Raw genomic sequence first — 17,682 nt, forward strand, 5'->3', positions numbered from 1 at the left:
CTCTCCTGATTGGTCGAGAGCCGTCCTGGTAACCAGGCACCACAACATAGCGGTAGCCTGACACATGAGCCCACACAAGACCAGCAAGATAAACGCTAAACATTTGTTATTTTTACTACCACAACGGTAAGCTATAATATCTCTACTAAATTGTTAAGTATTTGTTTGGGACCGCGTTAGATTTTGTTCGTTAGGCGCTAGCCGGCTAGCATTTCAGTACGTTAGCATAAGCTAACTACGTAGCTTGTGTTAATGTTCCACACCTGAGCATTTCTAGATTGATTCTCACTTCAAAACTCTTGGCGTGGAAAATGTATGTTGCTTTTTCTAATCTGCCCCTGTGTCACTTTTGTTGACAGTAGGGACTTAGCCTATTAGTTAGGTCTAACCTCAATACTGTGGTATCCATTTCAGCGTAACGTCATTTAATCTCACATTTTATCCACTATTGTGTAGTGAGCAGATGTTTGTTCCCCGTTGCTAGGCAGACACGGGAAAAAAAACCTCTAGAATTGTGACTCTTAACCTCGCGTTTCTGTTTTCATCTATCCACCTGCAGCGTTTATCCGAGGCAACAAAAGAAGAGATCAGCTTTGTAATTTGAAGAATGCTTGACTCGAGTGAAAGATGGATGCATCCTGCAAACCGACGTGTAGGACTTTGGAATCAGTAAGAAGGAAAAAGGTGTGTTTTGGCTCCGAATGATGGGGTTCTGGTGGTAATTATGACAAACGCACGATATTCCAGCGTGTTAGTATAAAATGTCAGGTATCAAAATGTGCTGCTTTTCAGTCTAAACCCACTTGAACAAAGAACACACGTAACTGTGATCATCACATAGGCCTATAATAAAGGCTTCTCATGACACATCGTGGTTGTGTTCACTGAAGCACCGAAATTTGACAATCGTTCTGGAAAATTGCCGAAATGCTAAACACATTTTTTTTTGCCCACTACAGTTTCCCATTACTGCTAATACGTGTTGGATGCAACCCTCGTGAAAGTCTTTCCTCGTGGTGTGTGCAAACTCAGGCGTGGCGCTGCTGTTTGGTTTTTCCGAGCGGCACGGGAACGCACCACGAGGTTATGTGGACACAGCATCTTCGCTGTCCGCCGCCGCCGCTGCACAATGGATTATAAAAACGAGGTAGGCCACGTTCACGCGGCGTAGTGTCTCATCGAGTCCGATTCACAGTCGCCCGCCTCTTTTTTTTAACACGTCAAGGAGGAGAGGAGATTATTTTACATTTCTTCACTTGTTCTCCAATGCTTTCCTGTCCCTTTGAACTGCTGTCATTTAACTACTGTTCTGTGTTCCTCTTCCCTGCTTCCTTTGCTTTTTTTCTGCTCTTTGACAGATGCAGTAGCCTGTAGTAATTTACAAGTAAGAGTCTTGGGATTTTCTTTTTCTGCTTATGTTGCATGATGGTGCATGAATATAAATGGGGTTGAAACAATAAAAGCAAATATTTACAGTTTTCACTGAAACGACACACATTGGAACAGTTTTTCTTTTTTTTTTTCCAATTAAATTTGTATGTGATCACACAACCGCACAAAAAGAATATAGTTGAATAGTATTGACATGGCAGGTGGAAATAAGCGTAGAATAAACAGTTGTAAATAATCTACAACTGAAGCTGAAGCATACGTTTAAATTCAGTGTGAAACGTGAGGATGGGGGCCCAAGTGCACGACAGTGACACCTGCACCTCACTGGGATATTTTGCTAAATTATAATGCAACATTTTTAATTGATATAGGGCTCTTGGAATTTCAAAAGTATTTCACACATTGTTGCAGTAAGTCCTTGTGTAAACCAGTGGCTCTCACACAAGGATATTTTACCATGGTTCCTGTAGGTATTAGTCATTCCATTTTCATGCTTTTTAATACCATGAGAGATTTTTTTTTTTAATTTAGAGCAAACAAATTGCAACATGGTTTATTTTCAAATTAAGAGCACATCATTTGGAACAGTGTCTTATTACTAAATTGTGTTAAAAGTTATTCCTACATATACTATTATTTTGTTAAGTTCTATACAGATGTGCATTGTCATTAGTGACAGAATTTTTCAGTTTTTTTTTCCTGGAGTTGCTGAATAAAATAAGCCTGAATAGGCTACACCAGCAATTTTAATTTTTAATTTTGATATCCACTGGTCTATACAAACTAAAATTAATTTTAAAAAATTATGATGGTAGTCATAAAGTGTGCTGTTTATTGTCAGACAACTGATGCAAGTCTTCCTGACACATTTGTGCATTGTGTGCGCAATTGAAGGACACTGAAGCGTGCCAAGGAAGGAACCTCGCTCCTGCTGTGGACGACACCGCCGATGAATATTTAATCGAGCTCCAGCACAAAAACAGGTGAAGTGTGAGCATGGGCTCTCGAAGAGACGCATATTGGATTTCGCCGTGAAGACGCGAAACTCTTCTGTGACAATAAAGCCATGATTGTTTTGAGAACATTTGGAAAGTTTTGATTGTTCCTAATTTTTTCATGCATAAGCTCTTATCAAGTTGTGTGTGGTCCACAGGATCCTAAATCGCCTCAAAACCAAAGGGAACAGAGAAATAGAACTGGAAAGACTAGAACAAGGCTTTTCCATTTATTTCAACGGAGCCAATGCCGAGTCTTGCAAGAGGCAATACAAGAGCCCCAACCCTAAGCCTGTCACGTCCACGCCTGTTTGGAGGACACCGTGCACGGCAGGTGTGTCACTTAAACACAAATTAAGACGAACTGAATGGAGAAAAAAAAGTGGCAACTATAATGAAGAATCCAAAATTATTCTAGCCGCGGTTCACACCCCATATATTTGCATACTCTACTAGGCTCCGCCTTTTAAAGGCAAATGCATGTACAGTATCTTGTATGTACTATAGTAGTTGTATTTTACGTTTGTCAATGTTTTGTAATATATTGGAACATGCAAATTATTTCTCATAAATCACCCCCCCCCCCAAAAAAAAAAAAATATGGGGTACATCGTTGGAAAAAGTGAAAAACCACAGTTTTAATGGGAAAGAATGTGTTTGATGTACTTAATTAAGAGGCCTCCTCTTGTGGTACATCTCATAATTTCAACATCTCATAAGAGTGCATGTTAAATGCCATTCATCCATCCATCCATTTTCTTTAGCTGCTTATCCTCAGTTGTGTTTAACTTCTAAGTGAAACGCAGCTCCATTTCGTCCTTTCAAGCTGTTCCTTTTCAAAAATGAGGGTCGGGGTGATCAATAATCAGTAATTACTATTGGGCAGTCTAATTAATGAACAGTGCATTTGCCAGTATGCTTTTTGCATCACGTTAGCGTGCCGCCATCACGTGCCCAGTCCGCGCTGAATAAATGATAGTGACAGTTCTAGCCGGCAGCAGCTTTTCCATGCCTCCTCGTATGCGCCGTGGACCATCTGCATGCATAATTGCAGTGTTCCATCTGCGGCGGGCGAACGCACGCTCTTCATGTTCCCTTTTTTTGCGCTGTGACTCATCAGCAGATGTCTGTCGAAGCGCCCACCAGCTAAGTGAAGATTTGGAGCCCGTCCACAAGCGGAGGAGCCACACCGCCCCCGGAAAGGTCCAGAGGAAAGAATGGACGCAGGTACGCGCTTGATATTTATCGGCACAATCGATCCATGCGCTTCGAGAGCCGATTCGTTTTTTTTGACGTTCGAGCAGGATTCCGTCATCATCCGAACCGAGGATGGATCAAGTTTGAAGATATGTCCGGAAAAACGCTATTCTGATGACTTTGAGACTTATGAAAGTGTAGACATGGAGGTAAAATGTCCACCAAGCCTTTTGGGTGGGGGATGTGTCAGCAGCAGCTGTCTGTACGATTTAGCGTCTCTCCGTGTCTGCCGTTTCCCCCCGTCCAATCGCCGCCGCTCGCGCAGAGCTCGGGCCCGCGCTCGCCTCGCGCCGCCCGCTCCTCGAAGGACACCTGCGTGCTTTCGCGCACCTTCGGCTCCAGGTCCCACAACCAAGCTGGAGAAACCAGCCGCGAGCACGGGGAAAAGGTTCTTCTCAATCTCGAGGAAGTCAAGGTCAGCGGGAGGCATACGCTTTATTTCATGTCACTATTTTTTTCCAGACGTTTTTTGTATTCCATGCAGAATAGGCCGTTAGTTTTTATATTGATATTTTCTATTAGTATATTAATGGTAAGCTCTTGTAATTAGGTTTTAAGGCGCAGCCTGGAGAACAGCATGCGGCGGAGCAGTCGCGGCTCGGCGGGAGAGGAGTCAGACGAAGAGTGGGTGGAGGAGCAGATTGAGCGCGACGAGAGCACCGAGAGTCTGGACGAACTGGGACTTCCCGTCTCGTCCTCCAAGTCCTCCTCCAATCCTCGGCCCGGCACTTCACATTTTGACCCGGCAAACCTCATCGTCCTCGACTTTGGACCGCCCCCTATAGGTGGGTTTCCCTGTTAACGCATTCACTACACAGCCCAAAAAAGGACCTTTTACGTCAAAAGCCGTCAATGGCGTTGAACGAGTTAACCTCAAAATGAAATCTTTAGGAATCTTTCTCATTAGAATCTTGCAGAGGTTTCATAAATTTATCAACCGCACACAACTGGAAAAAGGTTACGAATTTTTATAATATTAATATGTAATATTAAATGTAATATTAATATATTATATAATATTAAATGTATTATAATATTGTTATGTAATATATTAATATAATATTAAATGTAATATTAATATTACAGGCCGGTTCTTTTGTGGGTCTGTTATTTTTACAAATTATTAGCCGGTCCAAAATGTATAGAATATAACTTGAGAATTTTCACTTTAAAAAGAAAATCCCCTTTAAATATTGTAATGTCAATTATTCCAGGTCGTAAGCTCGAGCGCTCATTGTCCGCAAAGCGGAAGGAAAACAGTGACTCGTTCATACCCGCCAAACCCATGCTGGTCAAGAGCAAAACGTTAGACATGCCGCCTTCCAAAGACGACTGGGGTAGTCCGAGTAAGTAACGATCGTTCTTTCTGAACTTTTTCATGGCTCACAGACATTTTTAGCGGTGAGCTCAAAAAAACAAAAGAGCATAAACGTACTGTAATGTATGATTGTGTTTGGAGTGGCCGCAAGTCAGGCTGAGAGGCCCCTGTCAACCGTCAGGAGGGCTTTCACCGAGGAGCAAGATCCCGACGAGGTGGCCCGTGGGGTGTGCGAGGCCATCCAGAGAGAAAACCAGAGTCCCGAGCTCTTTGCCCGTAACACGGTCAGCCTTAACGTTCTGACCTTGTTCCCACTGTCACTGGACGCATGTTGAAGATTTTAATCCAGTGACAGATTTGGCCTGCAACTAAACCCTAACCCAAAAGCTTTGTGTATGTGTGCGCGCGTGTGTGTGTGTGTGTGTGTGTCTTCCATTCTGCTTGACTTGATCCAGGGCAGAGGGCAGCAGATGATGAACGGCTTAGCGCATGGGAACAGCAGCGACAAAGAGGAGAGCGGCGTCTCGGTGGCCATGCAGAGAATCACACTCATGGGCTCTCGGTTGGTGCAAAATAAGCGCATGCTGATGCTTTCATATTCAAGGGCAGGGTTTCTCAAACCTCTTCATGAAAAAAGTCAAGTAGATAAACAAGATATATAAAAGTCCATTTCATAAACCGTACAATTCTAAAATAGTTGAAAAAAAAAGGCTATTTTTGAGTGATAATGAAAATATTCATTCATATTTTGGGAAATGTAAACATCCATCCATTTTCTATCCTCACAAGGCTTGCTGGTGCCTATCCCAGCTGGCTCTGGGCACCCTGAACCGGTTGCCAGCCAATTGCAGGGCACACAGGGACGAACAAACATTCACGCACCCTTAAATCAGATGGATTTTGCTGCTAATTAATATTCCACTAACACGTATTAATCAGAATCCCATGTTAATGTTGTGGCACTGCATGTAACATTATTGTAAAGATTTTCGAGGGGATTTTCTAAACCTATTTATTTTATGAAATTGTTTAATCTGAGATACAAATTCAATTAGATGATTATTGTTTTGCGTTGATTCGGAAGCTGCCCTTTTTTAAGCATATCAGGTTATTGCGAAATAATAAATTACATTAATATAATGGGTTGTATTTAGTAACATATTAATCCAGGGTTAGGTTTCACCAACAGGTCGAATTTGTTTTGTCAACCTGAGCTTATTTTTTTCAATTCAGGGTAATACTAATGTCAAAAATAAATAAAGCAATCTCTAATTAATCCTTTGAGTGCCAGTGACGCCTATAGACGTCAAAGTTCAGTTTTTACCATTGTAAACTGGTTTGGCGGCGAATAAGTTCAAAATTGGATTTTCAAGTCTCTAATAACAGTTATTGGCTGCATTCTGAAAAAAATCTGCCTTTTGTTTGCAAAAACCGATCCCCATGCAGCAAAAGGACCTGTTTATTATAATCCACGACTTTTTGCAGGTGGAAAGCTTGAAAGTGTGCTATTTATAGCAACCACATGAAAGCGAACGTTTCCTTTGTCCCGCCTGAGCGCGATGATCATTTGGGAGGGAAAGAAATAGCAGATTGTCATGTTGTGTTTCAGGGAGCAGCACAAACTGCTGAAAGCCTTGGAGGAGCTGGAAGCTGCTCCCACCTTCAGCATTCCTCAGGGTGTCAAAACAGACTGCAGCAAAGCGCCGGTGAGTCCCAAAAGCCTCGCGCCAAACCTCACTCGCCAACGATGCTGAGCCGGGAGTGCTTCAGAGCGCCGTTTTTGCGAATGTTGTCACGCCAGCCGAGGCGCTCGTCCGAGGTCCCGCCCGCCGTCTATGTCACCATGGAGCTCTTGTCCAACTGGGGCCACGAGGCGCAGGTGGGCCTGACCGAGCTGCAGTTTTTCGGACCCGGAAACAAGAAGCTGTATGTGTCGCCGCATGACCTCGACATCAGGAACGCCGACTATCCCGGGAATCTGGCGGCGCTCGTCAATGGCAAGGCGAAGGTCGGCCCAATTCGACATTTACTCTTTCACTGCCAATGACCCTCAAATATCCATTTTACCTGGGCTTTGTACGCTAAGTTTGCGCTAGTTCATATTTGCATCCGGCAAAGTTTCATCGAGTACATTCAGGCCTCATAGTTGCTGCGTAAGGAATGAAATCCCATTAATTACTTTGTCGAGAGCATACGGCCTTCGTTGATTTAATCGAGTCTCCTCTGGCGGGTTCACAGACGACCAAGGAGCGCCACATGTGGACGTGCCCCTTCCACCCTCCCGTCCAACTCTACTTCATCATCCGGAACACGGAGCGCTCTGCAGACTTTAGGATATCACACATCAAAATCTGGAACTACAACAGAAGCCTCAACGTGAGCACTTTTTGCTTTTCCCGTAATCGCGGCGCCGGGTGGGTGACCTTATCGGCGGAGTTACGTCAGGCTGCGGTTCTTTTGAAGCAGTGGCTGGCTGAACCGCCGCTCAGCCGGTCCCAAATGTGGAGCACAGAGAGATTAGCCCCGAAGATTAGTGTAAGAGGAAACGTGGGCTAGTGTCCTTTCATCCTCACTGTTGTTCATTCCGGGGTACGTACTGCCCAATAGGTTACGCTTTTTATCTCATTTTCTTTGCACGAGTAGAGAATTCCTTCCTAAAGTCCGTCAGCGTCCCGAGTCAGCACAAGACGGGTAAGGAGATACGGGTGGGAATGTTTGATCCTGAGCCGTGTTTCTCCGTGTTCTCTGCCAGGAGGATCAGTCGGATTTAGGCTGGGCGTCAGCCATGTCGTTATCCGCAACGGCTACTTAGCCCTAGCTTTTGGGACTCATTCAATGCATCTATTGCATATTTGCTTTTTTTAATGCTGCTATTGTTAGGTGACGACGATAACCAGCGTGTGATAAGTACTTTTTTGTGTTTTTAATGACTAGTTTTCGTCAATGTTATGAGCCTGTTTTTCTCGAGAACAAAATCCAAGTCAGTTTTGTTTTAGAGTCATTTCTTCATGTGACTTGTTTTCAAAGGTAACTTTGTACGAGATGCACTTTTTGATATTGAGCAGGACTACACAGCAAACACTAGGTTTTAAAAGTTGGAAAACAATTGATGCATAATTAAAATAGGGCATAGAGTAGTTAACCTCAGAATTCCCTGTTGATGTTTTCAATCTAATGTATTTCTTATAACTAGTATCTAAAATTATGTTTATTCTATTTTTTTTGTTTACTAAAAACCTGTACTTAAATCTCCATAACAATGGTTAAATGAACAATATAAGAATATTGTTTAGTTTTTCTTAGTTTTGTTTTTAAAATTCTAATGACAGCCATCATTCTTGACAAATTACGATTTGAACTGACAAATCCGACCCAACAAACCTCTCATCAACCACAAATCCTTTCAAAATAATCGATTTTTGAAATGACTAATTAATTGGATTAATTCAATTGATTGCTCAGCCATATGTGGAAGAGGATTTCATCAAGTAAAAAGCGCTCTCATAATGGAACCTTTTTTAAAAATGGGGCTTTTTTTTTTTTTTTGCAGGAACTTGACATCGGCGCACGTCACGTCAAGCTGTACCTGAACAGCACGCTTGTGTTCGAGGGCGAGCTGGAGCGGGGCTGCGGCAACCAGGTCTTCGACTACAGCAACACCATCGAGCTCCAGAACTTCCACGCTTCCGATTCCTTCTTCTCCAGCCCTTCGTCTTCGGGATACAATCTCCGGGGGGCCAGCCCCCAGCGACACGATGACAGCGGCGCGCACCAGCATCCGCCGTCGGACGCGTCAAGCCAGGCCGCGATGAACGCTCAGGAGAGCTCGCACGCCCCTCTTCCTCCCATCGCCGCTCGGCGCTCCTCCACGCAAAGGAACTCTTTCGAGGAGCCCGCGGCGCAGACGGTCACCATGCAGCCGTCCTCCTCGCGGATGACCCCCCAGTGGTTGCAGCCCCTGAAGAGAGCCGCCCCGGAAGGCTGCGAGGCCAGCAGGGAGAAACCGCGCTGGCTGGTGCCTCAGCAGCCGCCCCCCGAGCCCAAATCGCCCGCTTCGGCTTCCGCGTCGTCCTTGCTTCCGGAGCTGCCGTGTAATCCCGGTCGGGTGTGCAGGGGAGGGGAGAGGGCGGCTAACGGGGCGCAGTGGAAGGCCGATTCGCTGGACCTCAGCTGCGACCTGCTGGACGAGCGCGCGGAGCAAAAGCACGAGCGGCCCATCAGCGGACGGAGGAGCTCCTTGAGGAATTGGCAGGCGGAGGAGCATCACGTCAAATCAAATGCAGGTGGGAAGAAAAATTCAGTAAAAGTATGTTATAAAAGTGATTTTTTTTTTCCTACTATGTCATTGGCAGAGACTGAAAAAAGTACTTAATCTGTTTAAAAGATAGAAAGCAGGGCAGCCGCTTTAAAAATATTTTTAAATGCAAAATTATCGATAAACGTTGCACCTTCAAAAAGTCTTCAGAATTCTGTTGTAAAATTAAACAATTACTTAAGAAAAGAGTAACGTGAAATAATCAAATACTTTGTCCATAATTCACATTACGGTTGTGTTAGCCAAAAAGGTTATATTTGCAATCAGCCATCAGAATTTTATTTTGGCACAAATTTGCCTGCAGAGGCCCCAATGTCAGCCAACGCCGGCAGGAGGCAGCGGACCCCGAGGCCCCTCGGCCACAGCCACCGGGACGACACGCTCATGGAATCCTGGGACTCCCTCAGCAAGTTCAACCAGTGCCAACGAGGTCGCATCTCCAACATGGGTTTCGAGGGAGACATTTTTGACGAGGCGCGACATCACGGCCGAGGCTCCCCCGCCCTCCCCGCCAACCTCTCGGCCGCTCCCTCGAGCCCGCCTTCTTCCTTTTCCCCGGCCGCTTGGGGGATCCCGGGCATGGGCCCCGACGGGGATACCTTAATGGAGCAGGAGGAAGACTTTGAGATCCCCGTTCTCCCCAAGGGCCAAAGGTTGCTCATCAATATTCTCTCCACCTGGGGCGACCGCCATTATGTGGGCCTCAACGGCCTGGAAGTGTTCAGCTCCAGCGGCGAGCCGGTCCGACCCGTTCACATCAGCGCCGACCCCCCCGACATCAACATCCTCCCGGCGTACGGCAAGGACCCCCGCGTGGTCACCAACCTGACGGACGGCGTTCACCGAACGCAGGACGACATGCATCTCTGGCTCGCCCCGTTCACGCCCGGTCGGAGCCACACCATCTTCCTGGACTTCGGCCACACCTACCAGATCGCCATGATCCGCGTGTGGAATTACAACAAGTCGCGCATACACTCCTTCCGAGGAGTCAAGGAGGTGGAGATGCTGCTCGATGGGAGGTGCGTCTTCAGGGGCGAGATTGCCAAAGCTTCCGGTACTCTTTCAGGAGGTATGACCTTTTTTTTTTTTTTTTTTTTTGGTTTGTTTGTTAATAAGCCAAAATTTGATTTGCAAACCGGTTTCATTGGGAACATATGTTTCGATAGCAACAATTCAATTCGGGGATATGATCATGCTCACTGCTGATCATGAATAATCCTTTTTTTTTCATTGTAATAAGACAACATTTTATTGTAAATTGCTTTCAGTGGTTACATTCATTTTGATACCTACACATTAAAATCATTCATCAGTTTGGGGATATAATTAAGTTTACCATTGATTATGAATATTTATTTCTTTGTCACAATTCAAAATCTTATTGCAAGCCGGTTCCAGAGGAGAAAATCGTTTTGATAGCCACAATGTTCTTCACGTGACAACGTAAATGCGCGTTTCATTCGATCTAACGATTTGACCTCATTTCAATTCAGGACTGGATCAATTCGGGGACACAATTCTGTTCACTACTGACGATGACATCCTGGAGGCCATGTCTCGTTTTGATGAAACCTTCCTGGGTGAAAGTGAGGGATCAGAGAATCCGGTGCACGAGGAGGAGCTCCACAGACCGCGCACTGCAGACGGCGAGGGAGAGGAGAGACCTTTCACGCAGGCCGGCTTCCGAGAGGAGGACCTCGCCGTAAGCGCGCGGCTTGAAACGTCTCAACTTTCCAGCTCAACTTAACATCATGTCATATTCAACTTCTCTCTCAGTTAAAACTCCACCTCAATGTCACTGTGAGCCAGTTGGAAAACATGGAGCAGATTCCTGGGATGTACACAGGAAAATGTAAGTTAACGTCGCCAACATTTTTTCATCAACATTTTCTCCCGACGACGTCCGGCTTTCAACCCCCGCCAGGCCTTCGTCTGGAGCTGGCGTCGACGTGGGGCGACTCGCACTACATGGGCCTGACTGGCCTGGAGGTGGTCGGGAAAGATGGCGAGGGGTTACCCCTGGACCTCAGCATCATGGCCGCCTCACCCAATGACCTCAATGACCTGCCCGAATACGGGCATGACACGCGCACGCTCGATAAGTATGTCTGTTTTTGTGTAAATATTGAAGACCTTCATATCGTCTTGATCTTGGTTAAAAGATAGAAGAGAAACTATATTTAAAAACACACAATTTGTAGTCGAATTAGGTCTTTTATTTGCTATATTTAGTGACTTGTATAAAGGATTTGGGTCAGTAAAGAAGACCAAAAAAAATCTCTGAATTCTGAGGATTCAGTAAATACAGTAAATCACATAACGAGATCCAGTATTATTAGTTCTAGAAAATTCTCTATCTCGCAATTGACATAATGATGCTATTTGGAATCTTTTTTTCTTTTTCTTCCTCAGGCTTATAGACGGCCACAACATCACCACGGACGACCAGCACATGTGGCTGATCCCCTTTTCTTATGGAGAGCCTCACAGCGTGACCGTGGCCTTCCCTCAGCCGCAGACCGTCGCCGGGCTCCGCATCTGGAATTACAACAAGTCGGCCGAGGACTCCTACAGAGGGGTGCGACATTGTTATTCACAACAACAAACCGACGCGAAGTGAGAATTTAATGATAAGGCGGAAGTTTGACTTTAAAGTGAGAATAATCTGAGAGTTGTGACTAAAGGGAGAATTTTGACGACAGGAGAAAATTCTCCTTTTAAAGTCAAAATGCTCACTTCAAAGTCAGATTTCTGACCTTTGAGGCTGCGGTGATTCAGGGCTGTACAAATAAACTTGACGGGATTAGTCTCAGAATTCTTAATTTATTCTCATCATTCTGACCTGAGTGAGAATTCTAACTTTAAAGTCAGAATTCTGACTTTATTCTGAATTCCGACTTAATGAAAATTCTCACTTTAGTGAGAATTCTGACTATTCTCAGAATTTTGATTTTATGCTCAACGTTCTGACCTTACTGAAAATTCCAGTTTTAAGATCAGCATTCTGACTAGTCTCAACATTCCGACCAGTGAGAATTCCAGCTTAAAAGTCATAATTCTGACTTTATTCTGAATCTTGACTTCACAGTGAGAATTCTGACTTTAAAGTGAGGATTCTGACTTTGTCAAATTCCTCACAATTCTAAGAATTCTCATTTTAGTCAGAAATGGATTATTCTCATAATTTTGACTTTAGATTAACGTTCTGACTTTAGTGAAAATTCCAGCTATAAAGTCAAAATTCTGACTTTATTCTGAGAATTCACTCTGTGAAGTTCAAAATCAGGCTTTGCAAAAACTAAGCTAAAATTTTGACTTAACAGAATTCTGAAAAAAATGAGAAATCCTGCCAACCGTTTCTTTACTAGATCAAATCATCTTCCGTACTTCATTACCCTTTTTTCCCTTTATTTTTTTACCTAGGTGAAGGTGATCCACGTGATCTTGGACGACATGGCCATCTCCCCCGTTGAGGGCTTCCTTATCCGGAAAGGCCCGGGCAACTGCCACTTCGACTTTGCCCAGGAGATCCTATTTGTGGACTACCTCCAGACACCCACTGACAACAAGGGTGCTGAAGAGTACCCCAACAAGTAGGGTTGCCTCCCTCTCTCATTTTTTTTGCGAAGAAACGACTTGACACAATTTACCCTCCGTCCCGTCCCAGGCGGAGCGCGAAGAAAGCAGAACAAGCCAGCATGGATTACGAAGCTCCCATCATGCCTTGTGGCTGTATCCTTTTGCTCATTTCAAATATCGGAAATGAACTCCAAAATTGGTGTGTTGTATTCCTTCATTTTTTTTTTTTTTTTTCTACCTGCCAGTCATCTTTCAGCTGCAGCTGTTAACCACCTGGGGAGACCCTTACTACATCGGCCTCAATGGCTTGGAGTTCTACAACCAGAATCATGAGAAGATCAGCCTCAGTGACAATAGTATCCTTTGGCCCATCTCGTGCAAATTGTGCAAAATGTATCTCCCCCCCCCATCTCAGGAGGCATCAGTGATGTAGCCCTGAAGTGCAAATCACAAAAACAATTAGCTAAGCAAACAAGACAAGTTTAATCGCTAACATAAAAGCGTAAACACTCTGCACAAGATAAACAGAAAGCAAACAAAGACAAATTAGTTTCGAAGAAAAATGCGTTACGAAAGACAGAACAAATGCAAATTAGGGAATCGCAAACAAAAGACAGGCCAAAGACATTCTGCGGACAATTATATGTAGATGCATTTCGTGTTTGCAACTTTTTGTTCACGGTTATTTTTGTTTGTTTGCTTTTTTATTGTCTTTTTTGATGAAATGTTACGTTTTATAATTTGTAGTATGTTTTTGTTTGTGGATCATTTTTATTTGCATGTTTTTGTTTTCATATGATGTTGCATTTCTTGTATTTTTTTGTTCGCGGTTATTTTTTGTTTGCGTTTTTTTTAAGGATTTGCCCTTGTTTTGCAGTGTTGTCCTTTTGTAATGCATTTGAGACTTTTTTTCTTTGCAATCACCTTTCTTTGTTTGCTTGGTTCTTGTGCAGTTCTGTGATTTGCACTTACACCGCACATCAGATTGCTCAACATCCATTTGGAAAGCATGAAAAGGAGTGTTCAGTCAATTGTGTGTCCCTCAACGTCTGGCAGACATCGCCGCTTTCCCAGACAGCGTCAACGTACTTGACAATGTGAGTGGCGACGTGAGGACGCCAGATAAACTAATAGACGGCGTCAACAGCACCCAGGATGGAAGACACATGTGGCTGGCTCCGGTTCTCCCCGGACTTGTGAGTGGAAAAAAATGTTCACGCTTTGACATTATTTGCTGATGAGCCTTTTGTTTGCGTGCAGGTGAACCGCGTGTACGTCATCTTTGATCAGCCGGTGACCGTATCCATGATTAAACTGTGGAATTACTCCAAAACCCCGCAGAGAGGAGTTAAGGAATTTGGGGTGAGCCCTCTGTTAAACCCGTTCACTGCCATGCATGTTTGACGTTTATAGCCGTCAGTGGCACTGAATGGGTTCATTGACCACCAGTCCGCATAGGTTGGTGCAGCATGCAACTTTTAGCTTAATGTGACAGAGTTTTCTTTTGATGCGTGTAGCTTCTAGTAGATGATCTCCTGGTGTACAACGGCATCTTGGACAGCGTGAGCCACATGAGCCGCGGCATTCTCCCCACGTGCGACGTCGGGGTGCCGTACCACACCATCCTCTTCACCGATAACGCGTACATTGCACATCGCGAAAGGAACACCGTCATCAGGTAAGACGCCGTCCCACTCTGCAGGCGGTCACTTAATTTGCCGGCAGCCATTTTTGGAGCATTTTGATATCAATCTAAAATGAGGCATTGATGCCATCTACTGGTGATTGTACATGGGTACAATCTCCACATTTTACATTAATAGTATTTCTGCATTTCGAGGCCTTCAATTGATTAAATGCGACAGTAATATTAGTCATTCGTTGCAGAGGATAAAGAATATATGCCTATAAGCTCGTAGACATTCTGAAGCGACAGTTTGATTGAATACAAGTTGTAATTCTCCACTCCAGCCCCCATGGCAGCAGACGCCACAAACAGTGAGTAATATACTAGAGCGCCCCCCTGTGGTCCCTCTTCACATTGGAGTTTGCCCCAGTGCCTTTTGAATGTCCCCTCACCTGGTTGTCTCCGACCCTTAGCACACTCCTAGTCTGTGATCCCTCACTCCCTCTCCCCCGTGCTCCTTTTTAGTTTTCTTAAGCATTTTTTTTATTCTGTATTGATCAACAGCTGAGTCATTGTGATTTTTTTTTTTCCTCCTAATTTTGTCTCATTGCAGTAATTACGTGGAGGACCAGGATGTGAAGATGACCAATGAGAATCAGATCGTCCATCATAACAAGAAGAAGCAGGCAGCAGATCCAGGTGGGGAAATTCTTTTCATATACTGTAAAGTGCTTCATATTCATAATACAGTATAATCATCAGACATGTGACACTAAGTGGCCACTAGATGACGCCAGAGCGATCTTTATTGCATTCTGCTGTTGCTCAGGCCTGAGTACGAAACGTATTTTTTTTTCAAATTAAGGAGGTTAGATTGGCGAAAAATGTCATTGGGGGGAACCCTACCAAGGAGTGCCAATCAATGTCAATTGACGTCAACTTTTTTTTCTTTTAAATGGGAATGGGAAGGGACATGTTTTGGGAAAAAAAGCAGTTTTTTCATTGCAAGTTCTTTACACAGTAATGCATCCGTTTGGTGATTTTCCTCATTTCAGCTCTTCGGCCTAAAACCTGCATGACGGACATTGGAAAACACGGACAGAGGAAGTATTGACTTGTGGCTCACGTTCTGGTGGGTGAAAGCTCCCGCTTTTTGTTCTCCCTCTCCTAAACCCGCCGCGTGACCTGCATGAGCCACCTTGAAGAGGACACGTTTTTGCACTGATCACAACGGGTTTGCTCACACACACACACACACACACACACACAAACACATGTACGTTGAGTGTATTCCACTTTCTGGTTGGATTACTCCCATCCCCTCAGTGCCAGGCTAAATAAACCCGTCAGGCTGCTTTCTGCCAGCCGCATTATTAATGTGCCTGTACTCTGCCTGCGCCGTGTAAATACATTAAGATAATAAATAGCCAGTCCACTTTCACTTTCTACATCCAATACTTATTCACAATTTAATCCACTGATAAGCCTAACCAAATGTAATGCTATGCACACACTTGTCATTTATTAACGTGAGTATTCCTATGTACTAAACAAAAAGCAGACGCAAAACAAACCCGGTTCCCTCATTTAGTGGCCTTGTCAAAATAAGGTATTATAAAGCTTTGAATCCCCCACCAAAATTACCTTTATTTATTTGTTTTTACATAATAATCTAATGTTGAATTGAGTGGATGGATGTGTGGATCAAAATTTACTAATGCTAACTAGTAGCAATCGTGATTAGCATTAGCACAGAGGCATTAGCGTTTCGGGTCAATACACTCTTACTAGCATTTAGTTTAGTGCTAAAACTGGAGAAATAAATGGACTATCCTTTTAAATGCTGCTGTTTTGATAAGCAAAACATTGGTCTCGCCAATTAACCCTACAATATCCATGTGTTTTTTTTCTTATTCCCAAGTAAAAAGAGCAAAGTGTGTAAAACAATTCATTTAGGGGCCACTATTTGGGGAAATACGGTAAAAGTTGCTTCGTAGTGTATTTTGCCAAATACTAACTTGAGTTTAACGTATATAGAAAACTAGTTGGAAATACAAGTGACCTTTACCTATATTGCGACTCAATCGGCCCTGTGTATATCCGTATGTTTAAATTTTGAATCCGCGCCATGACAGGCGACTTGTGATATGCAGAAACTACTGACTTTTACCTCAAATGCGGAACATCTGTAGTTTATACCGTGCTGGACATTTCAATTCATAGGCGAGAACGTCTCACTGGCTGCGTTTGAGTAATGCCACAAGTTCAACGGCTCCTTGTATATAAAACGCAGTAGTATGCATTTCATTTGAGTATATGTGATGTTAATCATAACCAAGCATGGGATGACAATTATTCTATGCGTGGAATTTAGTGTCTGGGGGGGGGAAAAAAGCTATTTTTCTAATCTTGATGCTGTATATTATGTGTAGGCTTATTTCAAAGACAAATAAAATGTATATATGTGAACTGTATGTCATTTGTTTTTGTTTTTTCTTCCCTCTCGTTTGATTCAATACAATTCACGTCATGTTATCAAATATTATTTGTTTGAAGGTATAAAACGCTGTGACTATCAATGCAAAGTGTTAGCTTGTCAATGGAGTTTTCTTGTGATGGGAGAATGAAGTTTCATGAAGCACCTGTGACTTTTTTTTATTCCAGATGGGGCTTGTGGTTGGAAATATGTTTTTAACGTGAGATGTCAAAGGAAAAGCTTTAAAAAAAAAAAAAACATTTCGAAGGCTAAAATATTGCATTGTCAAAACGTGACGACTTTCAATATGCCACGCAAGAGGTTGAGAGGTACACTTTGTAGTTGTCAAATTTAGCCGATGTCGGGCTCATTTACTGCCATTCAAAATTGGAAATATTGTCAATTTTGGACATATTTAAAACCCAATGTTTTATCATGCATTTTCCCCAATTTTTGTTTTAATCCTTTCAACGGCAACATCCCAGACATCCCAAAACCACCAGGTGGCAGTAGCAGCCAACTTATGACAAATGCAAGCCTTCCAATGACTTCCATAATTGGCTTAGCCTGGACGCAATGCAAAAGTCATGATACTCTTTATTATGACATAAATATTCCAATTTCAGAAATACATAAATATACAGTGTACTTTTGCTATTATCGCACGTTTGCCATTATGTCTTAGCATACCGAGTTTTTTTTTTTTTTTTTTTTAGATTT

The 17,682-nt window shown here is 43.5% G+C and overlaps 1 protein-coding gene across 4 annotated transcripts; it reads left to right on the forward strand.

Annotated features, from left to right (window-relative positions):
- Positions 1–14: 14 nt before the first annotated feature.
- On the forward strand, positions 15–16,960 carry katnip (katanin interacting protein). 4 transcript variants are annotated; one of them, XM_088439069.1, is made up of 30 exons: positions 15–126; positions 560–684; positions 960–1,147; positions 2,287–2,375; positions 2,546–2,721; positions 3,508–3,614; positions 3,692–3,793; positions 3,910–4,059; positions 4,195–4,429; positions 4,859–4,990; positions 5,104–5,246; positions 5,418–5,524; positions 6,572–6,668; positions 6,764–6,970; positions 7,201–7,338; positions 8,513–9,245; positions 9,582–10,349; positions 10,774–10,982; positions 11,057–11,132; positions 11,205–11,382; positions 11,693–11,858; positions 12,704–12,873; positions 12,948–13,012; positions 13,105–13,215; positions 13,916–14,055; positions 14,120–14,221; positions 14,377–14,537; positions 14,831–14,857; positions 15,100–15,185; positions 15,542–16,960. In XM_088439069.1, exons 3-30 carry the CDS (start codon positions 1,130–1,132, stop codon positions 15,598–15,600), a joined length of 4,752 nt encoding a protein of 1,583 aa, XP_088295195.1. In that variant the 5' UTR covers positions 15–126; positions 560–684; positions 960–1,129; the 3' UTR covers positions 15,601–16,960. The 4 variants fall into 4 exon arrangements, with proteins under 4 accessions (XP_088295195.1, XP_088295197.1, XP_088295196.1 ...); XM_088439071.1 differs by having other exon boundaries at positions 3,511–3,614; XM_088439070.1 differs by having other exon boundaries at positions 1,033–1,147.
- The last annotated feature ends 722 nt before the right edge of the window (positions 16,961–17,682 follow it).

This window comes from Hippichthys cyanospilos, chromosome 17 (assembly GCF_059441005.1).
Source record: "Hippichthys cyanospilos isolate Australia breed blue-spotted pipefish chromosome 17, RoL_Hcya_1.0, whole genome shotgun sequence".
In the NCBI taxonomy this organism is placed as follows: domain Eukaryota; kingdom Metazoa; phylum Chordata; class Actinopteri; order Syngnathiformes; family Syngnathidae; genus Hippichthys; species Hippichthys cyanospilos.

Bases quoted from the DNA above. Each gene is read 5' to 3' on its own strand.
- katnip (XM_088439069.1), top strand. The intron at 2,722-3,507 runs GTGTGTCACTTA...GTGACTCATCAG, and splicing joins GAGGACACCGTGCACGGCAG to CAGATGTCTGTCGAAGCGCC. The intron at 11,383-11,692 runs GTATGTCTGTTT...TTTCTTCCTCAG, and splicing joins GACACGCGCACGCTCGATAA to GCTTATAGACGGCCACAACA.